Source organism: Aythya fuligula, chromosome 2 (assembly GCF_009819795.1).
Source record: "Aythya fuligula isolate bAytFul2 chromosome 2, bAytFul2.pri, whole genome shotgun sequence".
Classification (NCBI taxonomy): domain Eukaryota; kingdom Metazoa; phylum Chordata; class Aves; order Anseriformes; family Anatidae; genus Aythya; species Aythya fuligula.
In genome coordinates this window covers 146,417,710-146,445,229 of record NC_045560.1, presented here as the reverse complement: position 1 = coordinate 146,445,229, position 27,520 = coordinate 146,417,710, and the positions used below count along the sequence as shown (strand labels likewise).

Here is a 27,520-nt window from a genome sequence, read left to right as displayed (position 1 = left end):
GCACGGCCCCCATGGACGAGTGTACAGGTATCTAACTGCAAAGCAACATTCTTCTAGAGGACATTCAGTTTGACAGCTATAGCTATTCCCTTCTGAATGTTTTCAAATTTTACTAGGAATTATGAATATAAAGACTAAGTACACATGAAACCACATCTGTGTTAAGTTCATTGTATCGAGTCCTATGAACATTGGTGTTCATAGATAGTTTCTTGTGTTAATGGCTCAGTTGAAAGACATGTATGTAAATGTTTATTTCTGTACAACTTCCTAGAGAAATCTAATGGTTTAAAATCACTCAGCTTCCCTGTAACATCAATGATATTTTTATCTGCTCTGTGTGTACACAAAAGGAATTATTCCATTGACAGTTACTTTTTCACAAGTGACAAGTACAAAATACCACCTCACTCAGCAGATAAAGAAAGAAAGAAAGAAAGAAAGAAAGAAAGAAAGAAAGAAAGAAAGAAAGAAAGAAAGAAAGAAAGAAAGAAAGAAAGAAAGAAAAGAGGTGATTTATGTAAATCTTTAATGGCTGTTTTATAGTAAAAGGTTAGAAGTTCTCTCACTGTTCGAAGAGTGTTGTGGTCTAGCCTTACTTATTCATGTGACATACACATGTTTTTTCACTTACACAAGTGGTTTAGCTTTAATTATACACTGAGAAGAAAATAATTGTAATGGCAACAATTGATTTCTCACTCTGTCTTTGATTAGGCAAATATTTTGGCAAACCATATTACCTCAGTTTTCCCTCTCTCTAAATTTAGAAGAATACTAATTTAGCACAATTATCTTTAGAAATTAGTTTTATCTGAAATTACTAGAGCATTACCCCGTAAGCTGATCATCCTGTCTTCATCCACAGGGAAAAGGAAACCTCCATGCGCACGTCAGTGCAGCTGAAGAAAGCAGTCAGTCACTCATTCCTCTTTCCTAATCCTCCATTTACTCTCTCTGGCTACGTCTGTATCCATGAATCATAGAATCATAGAAAATCTTAGAATCATTTAGGTTGGAAAAGACCTTTAGGATCATCCAGTCCAACCTTTAACCTAGCACTGCCAAGTCCACCATTAAACCATGGAAGATTGGTACAGGGACCACCATCAGGTTGATACAGGGATCCTTCTCTGGTCCTAAGGCCAAAGGGCACAACACAGCCAGCCTCTATGCATGAATTCTGATCTGGAGCTCTGTTATTCTCTGCCTACACACCAGCAACTTTCTCAGAGGTGCTAACCATTAAATCAGTAGTTGTGGGACTGCCTTTGACACATCCCTAGCACTCTGCAGCTATTAGTGAGGATTTAACCACAAAAGGAAGAAAATACCAAGAGAAACACTCCTACTAGATGACTTCTTCCTCCCAAACCTTATGAATGTCATCTCACAAGAGACGGTAGAATGACAGATCCACTGGTATTGCAGATGCTGCTATGACACCACTATATTTTTTCAATGCTGACTATTTTATTTTCTGCTTCTCTCGAGACCTACACAGCAGACAATTGCAGTCAGGTACAGCTGAAGTGGGTTGATGCATGACTTCAGGAGTCCGATGCCTTCAAGGGCACTGGCAGTGGGATGTAGAGTTCAATAGTATACACATGGCATTTAATCTAGATAACCAAAATTATGCATCTTGTAGCAAATAAGACAGAAGAAAAATAGGAGAAATATGGCATTGAGTTAATGCTCCAATTAGTTTAAATGCTACTTGAACTTAATTAACTATTATATTGCTTGAAGATGTTCCATAAATGAATTGCAAATGTACATATGCAGAGGAGTGGCACTAATCTATGTTATTAAAAGATTTATGAAAGGATCTCACAAGACTTTCTGGTTTCTTGCTTCAGTCCACACTTGATATTCTTGATCATGCCTTGAAATTCCTTACTTTTGCGAACAGACTTACATTTCCCCTGGTCCCTCGCAGGGAGTCTGCTTCTCTATTATATTCAAAATCCTGTGCCCTCTGAAGTGCATGAGAGTTTGACACTGGCTCCTGGGGGATGTCTCACAGGGCGTGTAATCACTGTGTGCAGACAAATTGCAATTTAATTGGAAATGATACATTTCACAACTTGTTAAATTCGCATCCTTTTTTACAAAATACGAAATTTCATTGCACAGATCATTTGAACACCTTTGTCATATTGAAGGGGGAAAGAATTAATTAAATCCTGGATTGCCAATCAAGTTGAGAAGACAAGATGGAAATCCCCATAAAACAATAGGCAAGTAATGGTGCTCAAATTGTGATAGAGACTAATGGGTCTTGCAAATGAAAATGCCATATCCAATCTGTAATATAATGATGTGCACAGATTTCTCCCTGCCCCCATTCCCACTCTTTTTACTCAAGTCTAAAGTGCACTCTGTAATGCATTATTAAGCTAAATTCTGACCCAGTTTCTTAATTATCTGTAAGCTACAGGGAACTTGTAGCAGAATATTAACTAAGGCAAGAGATGTAAGACAGGAGAATCCACAATGGTATTAGAGAGAATCATTAACATTTTGGTAAGAAAATCCTTCACATTTTAATATTTAACCTAATCTAACACATAGAATTTATATTTTAAAGAATTTATACTGGCCAGGCCACCAAAACAACCCTGGCAAATAAGAAAAGAAAGCAGTAGTTGGGGAAGCATTCCTGGATCCACAAAACCAAAAACCTGTAGCATACTGACACATTTCTGGAACAGCAGGATTTCCCCCATCTATTCTTAGTGGGTACCCTCGACAGTTGTTACCATCTCATGTAACGTTATGTGCTGCACTATTTATTTTAGATGAACTGTATAAAATCATCTGATGAGGCTTATACAATGTGTGCAGTTTTGGGGGTACAACAAGGAAAAACAACTGTTGTACTACATGACAGCTTGAAACAATCTTCCAAACATGTTTGTGCCTAGAGGATGTTAGTATCGAGTTAGTGGTTTCAGTCTTATACCTTCCTGCAAGGGTACATATTAGAGGAATAGAAGTTTTCTTGGTTAAAAATCAACCATGGCTATACTGTATCAGAATGAATGAATACCTGGACTTCTACCTACAAATCTGCAGGCATATATAATTATGAATATTTATTGTATCTCTGACGAAATCTGTATAAGTGTTTAAGCGACTGAAAAACATACTGCAAGAGCAATATATTTAGTGAGAACAGCTTTTAATATAAAATATTTTTCAAAATTATTTGAGGGAAAAATATTTTCCCCCCCCCCAAAGACAAAGGATTTTTGGTATGCTCATAGAGAAGGTCAAGCTTTAATTGTAAAATTTAGACAGCAGAGAAAGACTGCAAGGTATACTTACAATTCTATGGACAGGGATGTATATATTCAGTTCAAAGATCAAAGAATGTCCATGAAGTCCAATCACCATAGGATTAAGAAGTTACCAGCTCAGAATAATATAGTATTTTATATATATATATATTTTTAAAGATTTGTTTCATAAATTCATCAACAAAGAAATCTTACCATTTGAAAAAGAGTAAGGAGTCAGTTAAATACATTTTTTTATTAGTAATAGTGTCAAATGCAACTTATGTGGCAAGTCTGTAGTTTGCAAAACATTTGATGATTTGAAAGTGCTAATGAGCTTAATGCACATTCGAGTACATTGCTTCAATTTGAAGTGTACTTCCTCTACTGGAGCGCTTGGATGTATCATTGCTAATGCTAACACTGCAAATTTCCCACCTCAACCCGCTAAATATTATTCTCCTTCTAGGAATAAAGGTGTCCAGAAATTCTTCAAAGTGACAAACAATGAGACCGAGACACCTTTCCTTCACACGTAAGAAAACAAAGAAAGAAAGAAAGAAATCAACACTTTATACTTCAGTACCTACATCTGTGCTTAGGCATTTAAACAAATTGCCTGATTTTCAAAGGGCAGATTGTTTTACTTTGTCAAAGTAGCACATGCTTTTTGCACTTGCACGGTTTTGTATTTTTCTTTTAGAATACTCATTGTGCTCTATCAGGCCTGAACATCCACGCCACGGTATCCTCTACAGAAAATGAACTTATTTGTTTCACAGAGATGCATTCACAGTTCCTTTGTGTCTGACTGCAATAAAGCCAGCGTCTAGTCCCCTTTCCCTGACTGGAGGATGTTTACCCACGTAAATAAGTCACGTAAACCGCCTGTGACATCCTGACCCCACAGTGTGTGTGATTCTTTCATCTCCTGAAGTGTTTTGATCCAGTGGTGGACTGCGAGGAAATCTGCACGGCTGCTTAGGTGGGAAACCGCTCTGACGGATGCAGCCGTGGCTGGAGAGATGACCTAAGGGCCTCTACCTCGTCTTCATCAAGCAAAGCGAAGTCCTCAGTGAAAATATGCTGGTATCTATTGCTCACTTCTCAGCATAATAACCAGTGCTATTATTGTTAAATGAAAGAGAACCCCCCTCCCCCAAAAGCAAAATCATTTCTTTCGACACAGCAAGTTTTGTCTCCTCGTGTCATGCTGCTTCTTGGTTGCCACTGTTTCTCTCACAGAAATGTCCAGGAAGAGATCTTTTCTTCTCAGGACTCTATTTCTTCCATCACTTCCATGACAATCGTTCGCGGGCCGGTCAGGATGAGATTGCTCACTGTCCTGTAATCCACGTGGAGAACGTTGAGGCCATTGACAGAAACGACGAATTGGCAAACCTGGGGAGAAAGACAAGCAGCAAAAGTTATGCATTAGACTTTTTGTGTCAGGTTACCTACAAAGACATCAACTCCCAGGCATGCAAAACCTCCAGAACTCTTCGTGCTGTCTCATTCAGTGCTCTTAAGAAAGATAAAGTCCTTAGAATTAACTTGGCAAGATAATTTTTCTTTTTCTTTTTTTTTTTTCTTTTTCTTTTTTTTTTTTTTTTTTAACTTTTAAATATCACTACAGCTTTGAAACCTGTGGCATTTTGAAGTTCTACATCAGTATTTTTTCTTACAACACCATATCATAGTGTGCCTTGCAAACACTATGGGACAAGACAGCTCTGGCCATTGCAAACAGGTCGTTATTCCATCTGAAATGGTTTAGACAGTTCTTGATAGCCACAGTAAAAATGTGCATCATGTTTCCAGGCAGAGCCTGGATGATGATCTCACTAGATTCAGTGCCAGAACCTCCACCAGTGCACAATGAACCCAAAGGATCCAAATTCTAGGAAATAATACCATGGAAAATAAAATGCCACTGTCATTTTCAGGAGATATTCCAACGTAAACTTAGCTCATTATACTTCTTCTATGTATGAATGTTTTTTGGTTTTCTTTGGAAAGTATGGATCATTAATTAATTTCAAATATGCTAATATTTTGTTTCTAAATATCATAAAAAATTCTAATGTTGAAAGTTTTGTATCATCAGAGGTTATTCTCTGTCCAAAAAGTCTTGATAGAAATATTTGGACCAACTCCATCGTTCATTTTAGTGGTGCCCAGTGCCGGGACAAGAGGCAATGGGCACAAACTGGCACACAGGAGGCTCCCCCTGAATACCAGAAGCATTTCTGTGCTGTGTGGGTGACAGAGCCCTGACACAGGTTGCCCAGAGAGGCTGTGGGGTCTCCTTCTAGGAGATCTTCAAAAGCCACCTGGACGTGGTCCTGGGCACCCTGCTCTGGGTGTCCCTGCTTGAGCTGGGGTGGGACCAGATGGTCTCAAGAAGGCCCTTCCTACCTCAACCATTCTGTGATTCAGCATCTTAAAAAAGTTAGGAAAAGTCAGAGCAAAATGTCACATCAGCATTGTAAAGACCTGACAAGGAAAAAAAGATATCAACATTTATTCCTCGAAAACATTAAGCCTTCTCTGGCTGTAATCATATTATAGTATTTGTTAAAAATGTCAGAAATGTGTTGTGTCTAGATCTGTTTTTAATGATAAAAATATGGAGCCTAAAGCAACAGTTTCAATGTGTTTCTGATGTTTCAATGAAAAGAATGCATTCCCTAGAAGGTTATCTTCCTCATAACTGATCTCGAGTCTGTATAAACGAAGCTCTGAAGAGCATACCACTATAGAAATTCTCTAACTTTATGTTTTTACCTTTTATCTTTATGCAGAAACACAACACAGAGATGTTTGCAGCAGAGGTGGGAAACAGCTCTGCTGCCTTACATTGCTGCCTCTAGATCGGGTTTTCTCACAAGCCCAACCATTCAACTTCTGTGCGTCAGCGACCTTCCCTCCCAAGTAAAAGAGGGATTCAGTGTGGTGAAACCCAACTCGTACTTGTGCAAAATGTACAGAATGCAGCTATCAATGTTCCATTTAAGGAAAATTACAGAGGAAGCAAAGCCAATCCAAAAATAAAACATTTCATCAGAAATGCTACTGATGTTTTTAATCTCTGCTCCTTTGGGCCTACGCACAGGAACAGCAGCAGCCCCTAAGGGGATGGCAAACTTCTCTTCTACCTTACCCCTTCAAGAACTGCTGTGCAGGGCTTGAGGTCCTGGAAGTCTGCCTTAGTGGTTGGTGGTCTCAAGTACGGCAATCAGCTCTTGGCCATGTCCATAGCAGCACAGCTCTATCTTTCCTGTGCCTTCATACGCTATTTCAACTGCACACAGCACCGTACAGCTTTTGCATGCAGACAAAGCTTCCTGAATGTTAAGGCTTTTGATGAAGAGGTAGCCCATCATCCTCTTCAGAGTGCCCCCATTAGCATTTAAGAGATATGTTTAGTTTAAAATGCAAATTTTTGCAGTATCTATAGGTCTCTCAACTCCCAGTGGTATTTCCTAATGCTTTCTAGGGCTTTCCAAGATTGTATCAAGTTTTACTGAATTATAGCTTTGGCTCCAGAAGAATATTTGAGTTGATTTAAAACAGACCTGCAGAAATAGCATTGTCTCTTCTGGCTTAATGCAATTTTTGGAAGTTGAATGGCTGACGTTTGTTTTGCTGCTGCCTGTTCTCAGACTTCTCGAGTTACTGGAATCCCGATGCATGGGACTCGTCTTTGGCCAGGGACAGGCACGCAGGCGTGTGATGGAGAAATCTGCATGCTGGATCGTGAGAGGGGCTCTCGGGGACCCCAAGGAATGTCCCTGGCAGAAGAACAGACCTTCCAGACTGGCCAGCCACTTGCACCAAGGGTACAACTGTATATGTGGATGGGCACCACAGCAGCCAACAGCAAGCCAGATGCCAAAGAGCAAGCATCTCATGCCAAAGACCAGAGCTGACACATCTGCATTCCCAAGGTGTTTGTTTCAGTGTATGCTCCTGACAGTAGAATGGCAGCAGTGTGTAGGGGCTGAGAACGGTCCTCTTCATACCATCCTCTGCACTGGATCCAACTGGCACTTTAGTTTCACCATTTTCAATGGATAGGATCAGATGAAAAAAACTCCACCCAAGCCAGGTGAGAAATGGAGAGAGGCAGCCAAGGCATAGAAGAAAGAACATCTGCTCTAAAACTACATGAAAAGAGCTGTAAGGAACAGGAGAGAGATGACAACAACACGCCAGCACTTCGGCTACCACGAATCCTGCCCCAAAGAAGCCAGCACAGTGCACTACTCTCTTGATGGTGCCACAAAAGGAGTGTGAGAGAGACAGAACCCACAAACCAGCCCAGCTGAGTATGTCAACCCTCTTATTATCTCAGGAATTTTCTTAAGGCAGCTGGTTTACAAAATGTCAATGATTTAATGCTGCATTTATAAAAACACATTTCAAAAAGCTCTAAGTGTTCGGCTTATAACTACAGCTGCTAAGGGCTTTGTAACTATAAACATGCACAATTTCTCTGTAGCTTTCCACACATCAGTAACTATAATAGATAATAAACCAAAGTTAAAAGAGTCTCGAAGAGCCTTTTATTGCTCATTTCCTCATAGCTCTCCAAGGAGCCTGACAGGAGATAACCATCCATTTTTATCCCTCAAACTTCAAGAAATGACAAAGCCCAGAAGAAATTCCAACCATTTTGTTGGGCAGGATGTAGTGATATAAAAAAACACGTAAACAGTAACAGTTAAATTAAGTAACTCTGAAATGAAAATACTTAAATACTTTTAAAAAATTATGTTAATAAACATTTATTGTTAACTATTTCTGCTTTACATTGTTGTTAACTATTTCTCCTTCCCACCCTGACAGACAACAGCCCACAGAAGTATGGATAGGAGGAAAGGTATGTGTGCCTCCATATTTCTGTGGGTTTTCACTGGCTTGTACAGAAGATTTAACCAAATCCAGGTGTTCCCAGGAAAAGAAAAACTTCAGCTTTGGACTTCAATTTGACCAGAAAGGATCTGGAAACCTTCTGCTTAAAGAAGTCAGCAAAGATGTGTCATGCCATTCCACATCAAACTGAAGGTGGTGAGAAGAGGAATTATAATTATTGTTACCACAGTGTTTCATGGCCAGAATGAGGAGTCTGCTCGACTGGGGGCTGCACAATCCTTCCCCCATGGATGGTTAGCTCCATGACAAGCCTGGGCGGCCAGCTCATGCTTGGTCTTGCCAAGGCAAGGTGAGAAGAACTGTGAGATGCTCCAGGGGGATATCGGAGACCTGACAGCACAGCTTGGACAATAGTAACAGGCATGAGCATGGAATTACACAAGTTAAGACAAATTATTTAATAAATAAATTATTAAATTAAAATATTTAATAAACAAATTTTGCAATAAAAACATCGCATAGCCGTCAGTAATTCTTACCTAGCTGCCTGCCTTAGGGTTAATATTTATTTAACAAATATTTAATTTTTAATTTATATTGAATTTATATTTATAAATGTTACTGGAATATTATGTTAGGATAGGCTGTTAGGCTAGATCCCAGATATTCAGAGGCTGTGGTATAGGCTTCAGTCCTTGTGGAGCCAGGCCTTGACTTCTGGGCCTTTTACAATTGAATACTTTTTAAAATCCTTACAGAAATGATTTACTGTTCGAGGTACCCTTTTTAGAGGGCACTGTGAAAGATAACCAGGAACTAGAAATTCCCACTGCTGTGTTTGGCTTAAGTGAAAATTGCAAAGTTCTTGTGAAAAGTCCTAAAAAGAACATTTAAATGTAGAGATGCAGTGAGTGTGACTGCAAATCACTGGTGGGGCTGCAGGCAGCAACCACACGAAGCCCACAGATAGCATATCTCACAGCAGTCAGATAAGACCGTGATTACACAGTCACATTAACTGGACATCAGTCTAAAAGGAAAGCACAGCACAAAGGGTTTGGCTCAGAGGATCCACACTCTTGGGTGCTGCCCCATGAACACCAGATTGTGCAGTGACGCCTTAAAGGTGGTGGCAAAGCTGCTGTTTTTCAGCAGCACTGGTATTTACCCCCTCATCCAAGCAGTGAGGGGACAATGCAGGGTCTAAGACTGCATTTTAGGAAAGCCCTTCAAGCACACGTGTTTCCCCATTTCCTTGGGAAGCAAGGGGCAATGTCTAAGGGCTGCCATACACCGACAGCTGCCCTGGCACCAGGCGGCCTGCTCATTTTCATCGCAGGTGTGACTGGGCCTGTACGTGTGGCAACCACACAAACAGAAACCTTCACACGGCCGAAACTCTTCATACAGAGAGAAGAGAGAAACCCGGCTCTGATCTCAGGCTCCAGAGCAGCCAGGATTTTGCCCTGGGCCCTGCCCAGGCCTGGCACAGACCCCTCGCAGATCCCTTCAGGACCAAGGTGCTCCAGAAGGGATCAGCGCCTTGCACAGAAACATGGAGCTCCTGGGCAAGCTGTGTGCTAGTCAGGGACAGACCTGGCCCTCTGCTCTGCTCACAAGCACATGGATTTCCATATCGGATAGCTTAGGACATGTTCACTTGATTTTTTTTTTATGATCCGAGGTGACACCAAAGCTACACAGATCATTTTTCCTTTGAGATGAACCATTCCCAAAACACATGGAAAATTGTTGGGTTTTTGTTATTGTTGTTGCTTGGTGTTATTTATATATATATATATATATTTATATGTATAAATAAATATTAATATATATATATTTATATATATAAATATATTTTTATATATATAATTTATTTTTGTATATATATATATTTTTTGAAACCTTACCAGCGTCAAATAGAAATTCTGAATTCAGGCAAAGATGGGAGTCATTTTCAAGCCTGCAAAATTCTCAAGCAATTTTCCTAAGAACTAAAATAAAAGCTTCTAAGTATAACTCCTTTCAGACCTGCCGAAAGAAAAGTGTATTTTGACAATTTTACAGAATAAAATTTACAATGTAACTATTAAAAAAAATATTCCAATGTAGGTGGTTTTGCTTTTCTTCTTGCTAAAGAAAATTAAAATCATATCCATTAAAGAAACAGCCAGCTTCAATTTCTTTTATAGAGATATCCTCAATAATTACAACTAAATGTTCTTTTTCATGTGCTGCTAATCCTACAGGGGCAAGGATCAGCTGGCTCGTTAGAGTAGCTCAAGCTTCTGATTGTTTCATGATGGTGTTCTGCAGCTCACTGTGATCTTCCAGAAGAAAAATTCTTCAGGTGTAATTTTGAAAACCATGCATTTCCTATGTGTAATCTGCAGGAGTGTGTTGGGTCTGTCTGAGCTGGAGTCACCTTTTCCCTACAGCAGCCTACACAGTGCTGTACTCTGCACTCGTAGCTGGAACAGCACTGATATCACTCCAGTGTTGTGTCTATTGCTGCATAGTGCTGGCACAGCATCAGGACTCCTTCCAAGCCCCCAAGAGCCAGCAGGCTGGGGGTGGGCAAGTGATGGGGAGGGGACATTGCTGGGGCAGCTGACCTAAACCAACCAAAGGGATATTCCATAACACCTGATGTCACACTCAGCAATAAAAGGGGGGGGCTCTCGTGGGGAAGGGGGCTGTTCCTCCTGAACAACCACTACGCGTTTGGGGCCCTGCTTCCCAGGACGTGGCCGAACACCGCTCACTGATGGGAAGTAGAGAATAATTTTTCCTCTCTCTGTGCTTCCGCGCGGACTGATTGCTTCTTTTGTCTCTGTTTTTTTCCTCCCATTCCCTTTCCCTTTAATTAAACCTTTCTTATCTCAAACCTCGAGTTCTCTGTGTTGTATTTTCTCCCCCTTCCTCTTTGAGGAGAGGGGGAGTGAGAGAGCGGTTGTGGTGGAGCTCGGCTGCCCACCTGAGTAAAACCACCACAAGGAGAGAGCTGCAAGATCCTCGCTTCATTTAAACCTCAGGCCATGCTGTCAGTATGTAGCCCTCATTACAGGCACCTGTGCAAACTGTGGCTGAAGCACAAAGGTTTTGCAATTAGCACTGACCTGAGTGCGGCAGGCCCACCAAGCCAGGCTCTTCACACTTGTCAACTGCTTTTAAAAGCTCTGGGCCCAATTCTAAGACAGAAACCTTCCTGGTTGATTCCTGTGGTATGTCCACAGCTACAGCCTGTGAATATTATTAATCTGCTGAAGCTAAGAAGGAAAAAGCAAAGCAAAAAAAATAAAAATATATATGTATATAAACATATATATATATATATATTCTTTCCCATCACTTGTTTAAAAAGGCAATGCATCTGCTTTGGCTTTTCTTGTTTTGCTGGCAGATTTCAGCGGAAGAGGACTTCAGCGCTACAAACATCTGAAATTCAGCTTTCCAGCCTTCAGCAAGGAGGAAGGGGACCTCCAGGCTTCCAACATTTTAAAGGAAGAGCTATGCTTGAAATGCGGTTTCCCTCCCTCACACTGCCCTTGCTCCTCCGGGACTCCAGGAACTTGTGCTCCCATCCCTGCCTCCTGCGCACGCCGGAGCTCCCGAGCAAACAGATGGAAAAGATGGAAATCGAGACGTGCTTTTCAAAATCAGATTTTAGTATGAAATATGAAGGAGTTGCGAAATGAGGGAAAGTAAACACTCCCATCTAAGGCCATAATTTTTTTTTGTCACAGAGGAACGAGAACTGTTCCACTTCTTACTGCAGTTGCCATTAAAAAAGCAGCTACTTACAAGCAGCAACCATGAAGGCTTGCCCTGTCGGTTGTTACACGGCCGAAATAACCCCCCTGAGCTAATTACCACATTATCACCTCCTGGCTCACATGCCAGGAGCCAGGGTTTAGTACACAAAACATTTGGTAACACTACCAGAGGAAAAGGTTTCCTTTCCTTAGGGATTAGAGACCTAATCTTACTTTTAGAAGAAACATGGGGGGGGGGAAAAGGGTTGTTTATTAGAGGCTGGACTGTCCAAAGACTCCACATCCCGATACACCAAACCTCCTCCAGAGCAAGGGGAGGAGGACACGGCGTGAAGCCTGTGCTCCCCAGGGCGCTCCCATCCCTGCTGCAGCCCATCCTTCGTGCTGCCTTGGGAGCACTGAGCCAAAACAAGGCACCGCTATGTTTTAAGCTGGTGCCAGCAAAAATAAATAAGCAAAAGGACTTGTCTCCAGGCAAAATAAGTTCCCTGATATGCCTGACACGGCTGGAGGAAGGAGGCAATAGATGCATATCTGGCTGGAGGCAGACGGAAGGAGGGGGGTGACACCAAGATGAAGACGGGATCCTCTGTGGGTGCACTTAGATCTGCATTTAGATCAAAGTGCACACTGCAGAGTGGGTTTCCAGATAGCTGAAAGTGCCAGTGAAATCAATGGCAAGATGGATATTGGGTCAGGAGGAACAGCCCCAGGCAAATCTGAGGGTGCAGAAGTGGAGGAGAAGGAGGAAAGTGGAGCAGAAGGTGGAGGAGATAGGGTGTGGGGATGAACTTTTCTTACAGCCTCACACGCACAGCCTGCGTTTGTGCTGCTACACGGGCTCTGCTTTTTGAATAAGCAACCCACAGCCACAAAGCCCAGGAATCGCCGTGCTCAGCAAACAGCCCAGGCCACAGAGATGCTGAACTTGCTGCCACAGAAGAGCCCGGGAATACGACTAACATCCTGAATAAAAGCAAACACAGGCGGCACTGAAGTATTTGCTCCCACTCGTGTGATCTTTCCACTGTCACAGTAGAATGAGGAAAAGAGATGGAAATCAGAGGTCCTAAATTTCTTTTCTTTTATTTTTTCTTTCTTTTTTTTTTTTTTTTTTTTTAACTGCATGGCACTGGAAGGTTAAAGAATCAGGCAGGGTCCTTTTCAGCAGAGCTGAGGTTACAGCACGGAACAGAATAAATTGCAGCTGCGTGTTCAGCTCTGTAAATATCTCTGGCGAATGTGTAATTGGCTGTGGAGTGGGGTGGGAGTAGGCAAGTCTCCAGGTCTTGCATAAACACAGGATTTTCTCTCCAGAGGGATGCATTTCTTGTTCAATCTTTACACCAGTGTTAAGCTGGCTTTCTGTCCCAGCACTGGGTGAGAAACCAGCTACTAGCAGAGTGTGGTATGGTGCATGGCAAAGAAAACCGACCACATTTATAGCTCTGCAAACATAACCATGTAATTTCATGTAATTCTGACTCTGCATCTTGATCTGTGGCTGCAGTCTGGTATGGATGGTTTGGGCAAAGCTTCACTACAGGCTACCTAAGTAGGAATTTCTCTAGTGAGAAGTTTACAGAAAGCACAACTTTTTAATATATTTTTTAAGGGTCTGCATTTTTTATAGTATTCCCAACTCACACGAAAAAATCAGAAATTAAACAACATTAATATAAAAACTAATTCAGACATATATTAATTAGTTTTTCATTGACATCATTAGATGTCAATGAGTCTCATCACTGGTTCAGGTGGCCTTTCCCTCCCTCCATCTCCACCGATGGAAACGAGAGGAATTTTAATCTTTTTTTTTTCACTGGGAATAGAATGAAACCACTGCTGGACAAATTTCTCAGATACAGCACAGAAAATAGAGGGTGAAAACAGCTCAGGAGAACAACTCTTGTTTGAGAGCAGGCAGCTTTTAATCTCCATGCAAGTCTCAGCCCCGCAGAGCCAAGTTTTGCTAGCTGAGGCAGTGTGTGCCCCAACAGGGCAAGGTCTCGCCAAGGGAATTGCCCACGCAGGTAAATTAAAGCTACCTGTAGATACCTGCAGGGCAATAAAAGGAAAGGCCTGACACCCTGAAAAGTAAATATTCCACAAATCAGGTACAAGGGAACAGGGAGATACAGGTCTCTACTTCTGGTGGCCCTACCTGGGCAGCGGTGTTATGTGACTGACCCCACCTGAGCCTGAGCAGGAGATGCCCATGGGTGAAGCCGAGCTGGCCTGAGCCACAGCAGCAAAACAGACCAGTGGCTGCATGCTTAACTTTACAAGTATTTTTATTATACGGTGTAAGCTGATACCTACCACGGAACAACCATAGAAATGTGAAATAACTCAGACTGCTGAAGGTGGCTCTGGGTGAAACGCTGCACTGGTAGCAGGATGGGAGGTCTTAACTGAGACATAGCTTCTTTTTATGCTTTGCTTGACCTTTCCGTGTCCTTTTTTTTTTTTTCACAATATCTCTACACCTATCCTAGAGGTATAGCAGAGGTGAACTATAGAGCTAGAAGACAAACACACATCATGAATTAAGAACTTTAAAATTTTGTCAATTTAGTTGCAAGGTCAGATGTAGTTAGGCTAAACTAGCTGCGTGTCATTAGTTCAGGTCCCTTAATTACTTAAACAGCAATAATCCCTATTCCAGCCTGGACCAGGGAGAGGTAAGGGCAGCCAGAGCTGTGCAGGGCTTCCTGAGCACCCTGCACTATCAGGAGCGCAAGGAGCACGAGCGGTCTGCGCCGCTGGAGACAAACAGCTGCTCTCTGTTTTCACAGACAACAGTGCGATTGTTTCGCCATGTGTTTGACTAGCTAAACAGAGCTCTGGCTTCAACGCAACATGTTTCCCCGATCAGTCGCTTGGAGCAGGAAAGGAAGCCAGCTTACGTCCCGAAGAGCAACAAGAAAGCGTGGCTAGGAGTGTGGGGAAGGCGCCCGCGTCCCCCAGAGCACTCAGGGCCATGGCCAAAGTGCTGTCATTGAAGCACCACCTGAGGACCCATTCAAGGCTTCAAGGGAAACGGGTATTGCCACTAAAGCTCATAAAACAAAGTGCGTTTTCATTTTCAGTCCATAGCAAGAGCACTTCAAAATTTGTGATTTTTTTTTCATATTTTAGCCGCTGCATAAATCCAGTAGTGGGTTAAGTTTTTCGGATGGGACTACCCTTCGGAGAGCTTTGGCTACCTAGGAGTGACCTGCAAGAGCCTAAGAAAGCTCGAGCAAGGGTAAGATCACAGCTGTTCTGGCTGGCACTAAGTCTCGCCATTAAAGAGGCTATAGACCCTGCTGGAATTTGGAAGCTGTATCAAAACACAAGCCCAGCACTGTTTCACAGTGCAGCTGAAACCAAGGCTGCTTTCTCTCCTTCTGAATGCGTACAGCTGTAAGACTTCAGAAACAATCGAGAAAGCCCTTTCGTAAGCACAGGGCATTCAGATATCTGGTTCATCCCGCCATAAAACCCTACTTACTCAAAAAGGGGTTTTCAACGTACTTTTTATTAAAATAATTTGGCTAATTTTAAAAAATCCACTGACCTCCAATTATGAACATGCAGGCTTTTTTTTTCTGCATTGTTTCTGCTGTTGATGAAAAGGAGCCAATGCACAAACACAAGTACAGTAGGCCACTTGTTGCCCAACAGCATTTTAAGTGGCCAACCTATAGACAAGGTCAATTCTCATGGTAATTCCACCCTTAGGAGGGCAGAAGGAAGAGCTCTGAGATATCACGAAACTTTCTACATTTGCATAAGATTTCAGCTGTTGGAAAGAAAAAGAATCGTATTTTATTGCCCAGTAAAACTCTCCCACTGTGTTAAAAGAGTCTTTAGAAAAAAAAAAAACACACAGAGTTACTGGAAATATAATACCATTTCACGACATCTGTAGGCCAAAATTCAGATCTAGGGTAAGCCAGTGCTAAAACTGTATTCTAAAAGTTTACAGAAAGAAAAGGTAATTCGCTGTTAAAGGTGAATTTTGTACTCAGAAAGCTAAACCAACTCCTTCTTTTGTATTTTACACAGGAATTCCCACCACCTTAATTCTTTCAGTAGACTAACAGTTTCTCCATAATGACTAACATGGTTCCTGTTCTTCAAAACCTTAAACAACTGCAGGGGGAAAGAAGCAAAGCAAACCAAGGAAATGAGCAGAAAAAATGGAGTTCCACCAAGACAAGTAGGAGTGCAGGTTGCAATTTTGACATGTCTGAAGACTGCAGGAGCTTTATCATGGCTTTAAAAGAACCTGAATGTTGTATCTGAAGTCTAATGATATATTAGCAGAAATCAAAGTAAAGCAGAGGAGAATTTTGGTAAAGACTATAAGAGGCTAGAATGCGGTAGCAGAGCAAAATGAAAGCCTTTAGCTAGCCCCAGAACAGTTATGACATGTGCAGCAATGGCAGGATTGTGTATCATAAAGAAAGTATTAATGCAAACACAAATTCATCACCAAAAGGAGGAGGATGGCTTAGAAAGAGAGCAATTGGAGGAACTGAATTTTGAAACTCATGGAGCTGTGCAGGTTCACCACTGCTGCACAGAAGTCTCCCTATCTTATCTGTAAATTTTGGCTCTGAGACTGGGAAACCTAGACCATACGCTCTTAATCACAGCCCCAGGGAACAAAAGGAGACTTTAACAGACCTGGAGGGTTTTTCATTTGTACTGGTACCATAATGGATCTAATAATCAGATTTTTCTACTGTTGCAGATTTGCTGGCATTGTCCATGTGTCTGATCCCATGTACAAGAATATCTCTGGATTCTGGCAGGAAGATGGTTGATGCAGTTGTACAGAGGATTTGTGACAGCATAAAGAAGAGAATCCAAACCCAGTTTGTCTTCAATGTGGCCACCATGGGGCAGGTTCAACCTGCAGGACAGTGTCAGGGTGTCTCTAAAATAGTCTCCTGCCTCTCTGAGAAGTATACAAGTTACACGGCTCCCACCACAGAAGAGGAATAAAACACCAAATAGCTGGTGCAGTGAAGGGGCAGAAGAGAGACTGATTAGCAGCTCACCAAATCCTGCACTGAGATTCCCAATGACAAGGGAAAAGGGGGATTGCTGAGAAAACCTCTCATGATTTCAATCAACCTAAAGACATTGCGCTAACGCAAAGGATGATCAGGGCCATAAGGACTCTGTTGTTGCACTTGTAGCATTCTGCAGTGAAAGCAAAGGAAAGATTTGCCAAACCCTGTCTCCTTTTGGCAACCAGACAAAGTTCTGGCAGTGACACACAGTGCAGCTCCCCAAATCACATTTTCCTTCATTAAGAGAAGCCCTGAGCTTGGTGAGAGGGCTGAATTCACAAAACTCTCAGACAGAAGGAGATGTGCGAGATACAGCCTGCTGCCCAGTACTCATTTTAAAAAAAGATTTTGCTGCTCCTGAAATGCTCTGTCCAGCATTTAACTGCAATTAATGGTACTCAAAGGCATTCACTTTGTGCAAATGAATCCCAAGATCCACGATGGCTCAATTAGACCTCTTGAGTCCCACGCCATTTCCATGAACACACACTGCAGTGCTCAGATGTACTCCTCAGGAAGAGAACTGTGTTACTATCATATTTTTTCAAGGTAATAATCATGGTATAGTTCAATTACCAAGGTTTTAGGGTACGTCCAACCTACTTAAAAGAGGTCATAAAAACCTCAGGAACTGCTCATTTAGGTTCATGAAACGCACCCACAGGAGATGGGAACTTTAGGACAACTACAGATGCATCACCTCAGCTAAGCAGCTAACTCCTTGAGCAAATAAATGATGACCGCAGACCAAAATGAGAAGGAAGGCACAGAGGAGGCAAATCCAAGCACAGATTCATGCTTTGATCAGGAAAGCATGCTGTTAAACAGTTGTCAAGGACAACCAGCCACCAACCCATTTTTCACATCAATGGCAGAGTTGAGTATTCAAATATTTGATCTCTTCCAACTTCTGTTGAATCATCACATTACTAACACAGCTGTCTCAATATACTTTTCTTTAGTCTTTTAGAATAGTTTTTTGCCAAAGACTAGGAGGAAAGAAAAGCACCTAAAATGTTGACTGTTATGTTCTTACCTTGTTCTTACCATGTCCCAACTAATGGGACAAACCACTCCTCTTGAGCATGACTCCTGAGATATACGAGGCTACTGGGTACCATCCTCTCTCCCTCTCTGTGTTCAATATTGGCATATAAAATCTGAGGTTTACAGCTGCATAAAGTGAACACCGAGACTACAGCCTGTTCAAATTTTCTTTGGTTTCACAAAACGGGAGTAGATTTTAAAGTAAAATATAAATCGGATTCTTTAAAATTAGATTTCTCTGGAGTCAAAGTTAGGTGCTTGAATACAACTACCACATTTCCATGGAGGAGAATGGACCTTTATTTTATAGTTTATAACTAAATACAATCAAAAATATAGGCACTCACTTAGGGAGACATGTTTGAAACATATATACATCTATTTTCAAGCACCACACTAGTGGCATTCATCACATGCACATTTAGCTCTGCTGCTTCTCTATTTATGGACAAGCTATGAAAGCAGTTTGTCAGCAACTTTTTTTGAGTGTTCACATTACTAAATACACTCATTCTGAATTCACTCTAATGTAATTATCAAATTCAGCAGCTAGCTGATAACATGGCTAAAGGAAAATACCAACCTGCCTCAGTGTTTTCATGCTGTAATTGAAAACAGATGGCAACTCATGTAATTTATGCTTTTCTACAATCAGTAACATGTTGGGATAAGATAAGAATTCTAAGACTGAATTGCATCTGCTTCAACAACACCATATGCTAGTGCACAGTATAAATATTTATCCAGGCCTACTTCATCTTCTCATTTAAAGCTCAGTCAGATGAGATAATAAAAGTACCCTTTCGATACCTTCAACTAGCACCGAAGCATCTGCCCAGTGCTTTAACGGGTTAGAGTCCCAGCACCAAACACCAAAGTATCTTCCCTTTCCTACACTTCATCAAGAGGTTTAAACGGCAGCATGTTCATTGCACCTTATTTGTATAAGTCCCTATCTTCAAGCTCCCACTAGGCTGCCATCAGGAATTATAATTTTCTCACTTGTGATGTCCACGATCCACTTTTCCCACTATTCTGTAGAACATTGGAGATTGGCCACAGCCATAAATTTTTTTTTTTTTTTTTTTTTTTTTTTTTTTTTCCCAGGGGGAATAAATGTTCTTTGAGGGTTTTCAGACTGGTTATCTTAAACAGCAATCACCAGGTTTGAGGTCAGATTGGCAAGGACCAGGGGTTTTGCATTTCTCTGCAGCATGGGGTACTACATTCAACCTCCCAAGAATTTCACAGTTCAAATTTCTTGCTATTGCAGGAATTGAAAACAGTGGCAATCCCTCTGATACCACATAGTTTTGACTCCCTCCTCCCTCCCCAAAGGCTGGCACCTTACTACATGCAGCTTTTAGTTCTTTACGTCACAGGCTTATAATATCTTGTGATTGTGGCTGTATTTGGACTCTGTGGACTGATCAGATAGTGCCTATCTGAGTGTGTACTGGAATTGATGGCCTCGACAGACCCTGACAACAATTATTTACCACGAAACAGTGGCTACTCAATAGTGGATGAGATTTGGCTCTTACCCTGCTAGTGAGTTCACTTGAATTCACTTCTGCAAAGGTTAGAGCTGGTCACTGGTTTCTCCAGCCAAAAGGAAGAACAGATAATCAGCAAAATTAGCTATTAATTTATCTCCTCCCTAGGCCTCACACCAAGCTTGGTCTGCGACATTTGTCACGCTCTGCTGCAGTGATGTCACACTATATAATAACGTGTAAGGTCTAACTAGTTTAAAGTCAAGTCGTGGAACTTTGCAAAAACACTTTTACCTTAAAAGCAGAAATCAATGTACAGAATAAAACACTGAAGAAGGGGGACAAGATCTTTCCTGACAACAACTGGCAGTATTTAGTGGTGCCATTTGCAGAGGCCTGAATTTTGCAGCCAGTCAGTCTGGAATATTAAAGCACCCTCAGAACTTCTAAACCCTGCTGTTCCTGTCTTCCCTTCTCAGTCTGCTGACGACAGCAGACAGCAAAACAGAGCTACAAATAACTTGGACGTACGCATCACAACACTGGCTCCTTTCATAGCCCTGTGTCGCCTCCAGCTTCTGCTTGTTAATGCGCTTACAGCCGTAACGATCCTCCAACGCTGCCACAGGCGACTGCGCTTCAGCGAACCAGGTCTAAAAATACTTTAATAAAGCTAATTGACAACATACTTATTAAATTATTTGTTCAGCTACAAACCTGGAACCCCAAGCTGTAAAGGGTAATCCCATTTACCAGGCCCAGAGGAGGAATCGAGACTTAAAACCACAAAGACAATACTCTCTTGCACCTCTTCAGCAGACTGAGCTAATAATTTTAATAGAATTAAATTGTCTTCAAATTACCCCAGAGGAAGATGTTACTGTAATGAGGTGGGGCGTGCTGCCATGCCAGAGGTGGGTATGCATTTTGGAGACCTGGGCATCCCAGTCACTCCACGCTGTGGTGACCACACAACCACTGAATGTGGTCAAGTGCTCCATGGCAAGCTCATTGAAGTTTCTCCTGAGGCTTTCCATTCACGGAGCTTTGAAGAAGGCCGGGAACCCAGCCAAGTTCAAACTGAAAACGAGACACCACAGAGTACTTCAGGTAGATTGATCCTGTAACATTTACTGCTTTATGTAATATACAGTGGGGTTTTAACTACACAAAGTGAGATCCTACAGTGAGACGGTAGGAAGCAGTCCTCTTGCAACATTTTGTCCAGCATAATGCAAAGACGGGAATATAATGCTCTCAAAGAGAGATAAGTGCAAAATCACAAGCTTTACAAATACAGACACTTCCAGAACTGATTACACTGGATACATCTCCTTGGGAGGAAAAACCCTGCTGATACTGCCAAGAACTTTTCTACAAACTGCAACGCCAAGCCTTGGCTCTTCTTCAAATTCTTGCCCTTTCATCATAGCCAACTTTCCTTGTTAGCGCTCTTTTGGTGTAGCACTCCGAGCAGCACTGGCAGACAAAAGCCTCCTACACCAGGCCACCAGAAGTTACCGCACCGCGGTCTATTTTCAAAATGCTCCACCTGCAGCTTCTACAGGGGGGAAGGCTTATTTTCAAGGAGCTGTCATGGCAAAGCCTGTCATACGATTCCTTGAAATCTGCCAGATTGAAGAGTGCTGTAAACAGATGGATTAAGTGACATAGATTTTTAAAAAATTCAAATACTGCACTAGAATTTACATACCTATTGCCATGGGAACACCTCAACACACACACAAAAAAACTTATTTTCAAAGGAAAGTGGCATATCTTCACCAGGGGCTAAACGTGCTCAGCATTTCTGAAAACGGGGCACCGATTTTGGTGTCAACACATCTTTGGTGTAACACATGGCCATAATGTTTCATGCACAATTCTGTTCTGAAAAGGGGTTTTGTGTAAGGATAGGACCTTTGCAAACAATCAAATCCATCCTTTGTGCAAATTCAGGGCAATATATCCCAGTTTTACTGGCTGAAATACCATTTACTCCCACTAGGACAAGGGAGTCTGACATTCTTATGTTGTGAGTGGATCAGATAAACGCGCGTAACCCCATCAGAGGACGTGAGTGTACCAAGAGCAGGAATGGAAGACACAAGGACACGGTTTGGTACACAAAACCAGTTTCAGAGGTGCAATACAAAAACAAAATAAACAGGCTTAACTCAAATGTCTTACTGCATAGTTGTCAACACAAAGGCAAAAGTAAAAACAAAACCAAAGCCCACTATATTCAGCTCTAAGCTTCGAAGTTCAGAAGTGAAAACTCTAAGATTATATATGACGCTACAGTGTTATTTTTACAAGTCAAGTTTCAGAATAGATCTACTCTACTGCTGGCTGCTAAATTCTGAGAGAAGAAGATAGTGCAAGGTACTAAACTCCCAGTTTCAGAATCTAGAATGTACACATGCATAAATTCACTATTTTTAAATTTCAGTCCTGTATATTTTAGGCAGGATTACTTTACAGAAACAATATTCTTCCTATAAAAATTATAAATGCATATTATATTATATTATATTGATGTATTGTATAAAACATAGAAAGAAATCCAGTTCCCTCTGGAATGGAGCTGTTTGCCAGCAGGATGTGTCAGGTGCTGCCTGTACCAACAGGCTCTGCAGCCTTCTAGGGCTTTGGCTGCCCTTCCTCAAGGGAAGTAAATGTTTCAAAGACAGAATGTTCTTGCTAGTTTCATAAAAAATCAGCAGCCACAGGGGAGAAACTCCTATTGTATATTCACTAAAGACGGAGCCATGGCATATCCACCAGCACCGTGCAATGGGCGGGACAGGTGGCATATGCTGGGTGGGTGAGAATCCATCGGTGAGCATACTGGGAATGGCAGACAGATTATAGAAAGCAGGATAAAATTAATAAATGAATGAATTAATATATTAATGGGAAACTGGGCTGCTCATGGAATACACCTGAAACCTTCACTTGTGTTGTTATGGTACAAGAAAACAGGACATAAGCTGCTCATTTGCATCTGGCTCAATCTGGACACTGGAATAGGTGCAGCAGCTAGTTTCCTTTTCTTGCTTTTATACGCTCTTAGCATAATGCTTTGCTTTTATTTTTCTTACTCTAAAAGAGAGTGACTAATTCACAGATATATACAGGACATGATCCAAAACAGCAGGTAAGTCAATGGGCCCTGCATTAGCAGTACAAGAGCCTTCAGGTGGAAATTGTATTTATTTATTTTTAAATCGTGTATGAAGGCATTTCAACTCTTTATGAAACATGAGTGTCACACATTCTTCTTTCCAAAACGTCTTGAATTTTAACTGCTTTACAGTGACCAATGGGTTACACTAATTTCATTGTGAATAGGTATGCCTGGCTTCATTTTCATATATAGGCAAAGTGCAGAACCTGCATACAGACCATTCTGCAATAAATTACAAATAAATTGCAGAATAAACTGAAGGTGGAAGGCTAGAATGTGTGCAGACTTGGAAAGAAGTGGAAATAACAATAACAAAATAATCATGAAAGTAACTTGGAAAGAAGAGCTTAGTTTTGCATGGGAAAGGGACTCGAAGACTTCCCATCCCTGGAATTGTTCAAGGCCAGGCTGGATGGGGCTTTGGGCAACCTGGTCCGGTGGGAGGTGTCCCTGCCCATGGCATAGGGTTGGAACTGGGTGATCTTTAAGGTCCCTTCCAACCCAAACCACTCTTTGATTCTATGGAGAACCTCTAGGACAGAAGACAAGAAACATAAAGAGGACAAAAGGCAACTGAAATCAGTGATTAGAAATGCCTGAAACTGAAAGACATTCAGCCCAGGAAAGAAGAGCACCTCTCACTACCCAACTACAGGCAGCCCAAGACCTTCAATTAGAAGCCCAGACATCCCAGTATAGCTTCCCAGTTTGACCACGCACCTTCATGCCAGCTGCAGCTGCTGGCCCACTGGGATCCACAGCCTGGATGTGGCAGGGCTTGCTGCCCCGTACCACGAAGCCCCAGCCAACCGCGTCACCGACGATCTTGAAGGAGAAAAGAAGGAGGTGAGCACTGGCACCAAGACACATCTAAATGGTTCAGGAAAACTATTTTTTTAATTTTAACACATAGTAATGAACTCTGTGTGATAATATTTTATCAAAGCCTGTGTACAGGCTGCTGTATCACATGTGGGAAAGGCGCTATGTATTTTGGTTTCAATTAATTTTTTGTTGAACTAGGAGGTTGCAAAAAAGCAAGGCTTTCAATGACTAGGTTCAAAACTCTTTTTAGAAAGGCTTCCTCTAATACTGAATCAAAATTTCTGTCCCATCATAGTCTAAGAAAAAGTATGCCTGAGTAGAAAACTTCAGTCTGGGTAGATAATCCATGCCTACAGCAAACACAGTACCAGGAGCACAAAGTTTAGATGAGCTTGTATAATAAAAATATTACTGGCTTTATGTAATTTCACACCCTATTTCAGTCAGCAGTACTACGCTGGCAGAAAGACAGGATAAACAAGTGCAGAATCAGACCTGAAATGTGTGGAAGTACTGATAACGGACTTCAGGATTTTAAAGTACAACCCTTAACAAATGCAAATAAGCTCTAATTATCCCTTCAGAAAATGTCTGTTTGGATTACCTTATGCATGCAACACATAGAAATAGAGAAAAATACCAGAGACATACCGTAAAAGTTTTTCTGACATATGGGGCTCCAGGCATCAAAAGCTCATCGGCAGTCACCGGTCTCTTTAATACTGTAGGGGTACATAAAGGAATATTCAATATAAGCATTCCTCTGGAGTTTTTCCTAATAAATGAGACAAAATGTTGGAATACGGTATCTTTTTGGTCCCAAATCCCATATAGTCTTTCAAGTCTTGTTTGAAAGTAGCAGAAGAGCCAAAGAAAAGACTGCAGAGTAACTCTGAGCACCAACGATGAGACCTTCAGAAAAATGGGGTGTTAAGCTAACAGACTTCAATGTCTGCAATTGGCATCCCCTAAACACTACCACGAACTTCAGAAATGGCTGTTCCTGTGTCCAATGCAAGTGGCCAACCTCCCTGGCAGGAAGCAGCTTTTCTTGCAGGTTCCCTCTGCACATTGTGTGCTTTCAGCTATTTCATCTGACTCAGTTTGGAATCCCAGAATTCAGTAAGAAGAAAATTCTGAAGAAAGGTTATATTACGTACAGGAAAGCTTGGTAACCTTTCCTCCATTTCCCAACCCAAGAAGTGAGTCTTTGTCATTTCTGAATCCCCACCTCTTCCACCATTTATTTTATTTTATTTTATTTTGCTTGGAGATGGGAGCTGATTTTCCCTGCAAGAAGGCAGGGAATGTTGGCGTAGTCATGCAACATTGCTGCTGTTTGGTTCAGGTATTATCCCAACAAAGAGGTTTCTGCAATTGTAAGCACAGATATCTAATGCCCTCATATCCAGAGGTTCCCTGCTACTTTTCTGTATTATGAATTAATTTTCCCCTGAACAAAGTAAATGCAATGTTCTGTCAAATCAGATTGATACCATTCTGCATACTGTGTTTTTCTGTCTGTCAATGCTTTACAATACAGAGGGCAATGTAAAGCTGTATGTTCTTCACTACTTTTACCTGCTTCACCTTTCAAATTATGACTGCTTTTCCTTTAGTGATAAATGATTTTCATGATGTCTGCCTTTTAAGTCACAGGTGGAATACAAAATTTCTCCCAGATGGTATTCTGAAACATTCATGAATTTCTTAATGACACTCCTGGGAGCGGAAAGAATTCTAGCACACAAACCAATAAGTATTTTTTTTCTTTCCCTTGGATTTTGACAAGCAGTCATTTAGCCAGAGTTACACTTTTCAGAGCATGCCCATTCAACTTAAAAAACCTGGATCATTATGCTCAGTCAACAAATGAGAATCAGATAAACCATGTACACAGGACTCCGTTGCATGCCACCGTTCATTATACCCTCAGAAATTTTGTTTGATGACTTTTTTCCTACATGACTGGTCAAGTCATGACCTGTTTGTTTTAAAAGTCCTTGCCTGTAACAGAACTCAGCTGACAAGATGCCTGTCTCCTGTTTATTACCACAAAATTCAGCAACGTGCTGTGGTTCTGGATAGCAGGAAACTATTGGTGAAAAAATCGCTTTATAGTCCAGCAGAGGTTTAAGAATTCCTCCATAACATTTACATCTGACAGCCTTATGTTAATCTCTGCAAGGTGGTGTGTGGATCTGTAGCTGTGCTACGGGAGAAATTACCCTAGGGGAAGTTGTGTTTAAAAAAAACAACAATAATTTATGGGAGGGCAACATCAGCCTATCCTTTTTCTTCCAGTGTTGTGTAATCAGCTGCATTAAAATAAACTTGTTCTCACTACTCATGGGTTGACACTTCATATATAATCAGAATCATAAATGAATGGAATACCTGGCATACTTCAGATAACGCACACATTTATGGACAGCACATGAATGCTGGTTTATCTGTCCCAGAAAATTTTCCAGGATGCAATTATGGTGTACTGGGGCCAGGGGCTCACCACACCAAACCTATCAGAGTGTCTCTAGGTAGTATACCTAAGACATATTTTGCCAAGATACGATGCTGTGGCACTTTTTATAGAGGGGCAAACACGGGAAGGTGACATTGAGCACCCAGCAGCAGCTTACTCTGAGTGTGCAATGACCAAGAGCACTGAGAGCACTCCCAAAAAATGAACAGCAGGTCCGGTGTATGGGGTTATGCTTCTGGTCATGCAACCACCCTCAGTCCTTCAGATGATTATAATTTAGACCCTCGTCCTCAGTTCCCAGCAGAGCCTAAAGAAAGGGAAGGAAATGTGCTAACAGCAGAAAGAGCATGTCCCTGTAACTACACCTGTGTTTCTGATGGCCACTCTGCACAACGGGGATGAAATGCACTTACTCATCTCCAGAGAGAATTGTCAGCGTTTTGAACAAGTCTCACATAGTGCTTGACGCACTCTCTAGCAGTCACTTGAAATGCCAGCATCCCTTTGAAGGAGAAGCTGACAGTCATCCACTGAAGCCTTCCGCAGATGTACAGTGCTGCCCACACCATCAGCAGGGACGCAGCAGCGAGCTCCTTGCAGTATGCTGATGTCTGTGCAAGATCACTGCTTTCCCACCTCCCTTTAGCAGGCTGGTGCAGGGCAAAGCAACCCCCTCGCATACCTTGCACAATGCTATAGGTTTCCCCTCCTCCAAACGAGCAAGAATCCCAAAAACGACCTCCTGCCCATCAGTTGTACACACCCCTCTACCCAGAGCAGAACTGGGAATTTGTACTAAATCCAAAATAATAAGGAGCACAAAGGGCAACATGGACTTTGAACTTCAGGGATTTTTCTGAGGGAAATAGAGAGGCTGAAACAACATCCATCCCAGTCTGTTTTCCCCTCCACAGATGTACAATAAGAAACAATTTTAACCAAGCTGTGGAAGAATGGGTGTGTTTAACCTTCCGGCATGGGATAGGAAATCCTTTCAAAAGGAAAATAAGCTTCACCACTGCTTTTACCTTCTCAAACAAACCAGTGCAAGACCTAAACAAACGAAAACATTGAAATGGTCTTTGAGAGGCTCAAACAATGCTTCCTCTGGTTTTGGATGCTGCTGTTTTCTGAGCTGTGCTATTTCACAGTGGCCACTGGACAGTTAAACCCTCCCATGACTTACGCTGAAGGAATGTCTCGAGGAGGAGGCTTGTATCGGCCCAGGGCTTGGCAGTGCAGAGGCGAAGCTGAGTCTCTGACTGCATGTCCTCCTCAGAGATAAATTGCAGCTCCAACCACAATTATAGGCTTGGTGCAGAGATTATGGGAGGCAGACGTCTGGCTTGCATTCAGCAGGACTTCAGGCTGGGTGATGCTAAAAGTTCCCCCCCGGCCTTAAAATACCACGGTGCTGTGAATTTTTAATCTATCCTTGAAAAGATAAACCTAGACGTGACGATAGGCATTCCT

General features: G+C 41.8%; 1 protein-coding gene across 2 annotated transcripts in view; it reads right to left on the bottom strand.

The window, feature by feature from the left end:
* Window positions 1-3,212: 3,212 nt before the first annotated feature.
* Window positions 3,213-27,520, bottom strand: part of DEPTOR (DEP domain containing MTOR interacting protein) — an 82,420-nt gene continuing 58,112 nt past the window's right edge. For both annotated transcript variants that reach the window (XM_032183299.1, XM_032183298.1), the window contains 3 exons: window positions 24,217-24,287; window positions 23,461-23,565; window positions 3,213-4,685 (listed from right to left, as the gene is read on the bottom strand). In XM_032183299.1, the coding sequence (XP_032039190.1) occupies window positions 4,557-4,685; window positions 23,461-23,565; window positions 24,217-24,287 (305 nt within the window). In that variant the 3' untranslated portion in view covers window positions 3,213-4,556. The remainder of the gene's footprint in view (window positions 4,686-23,460; window positions 23,566-24,216; window positions 24,288-27,520) is intronic.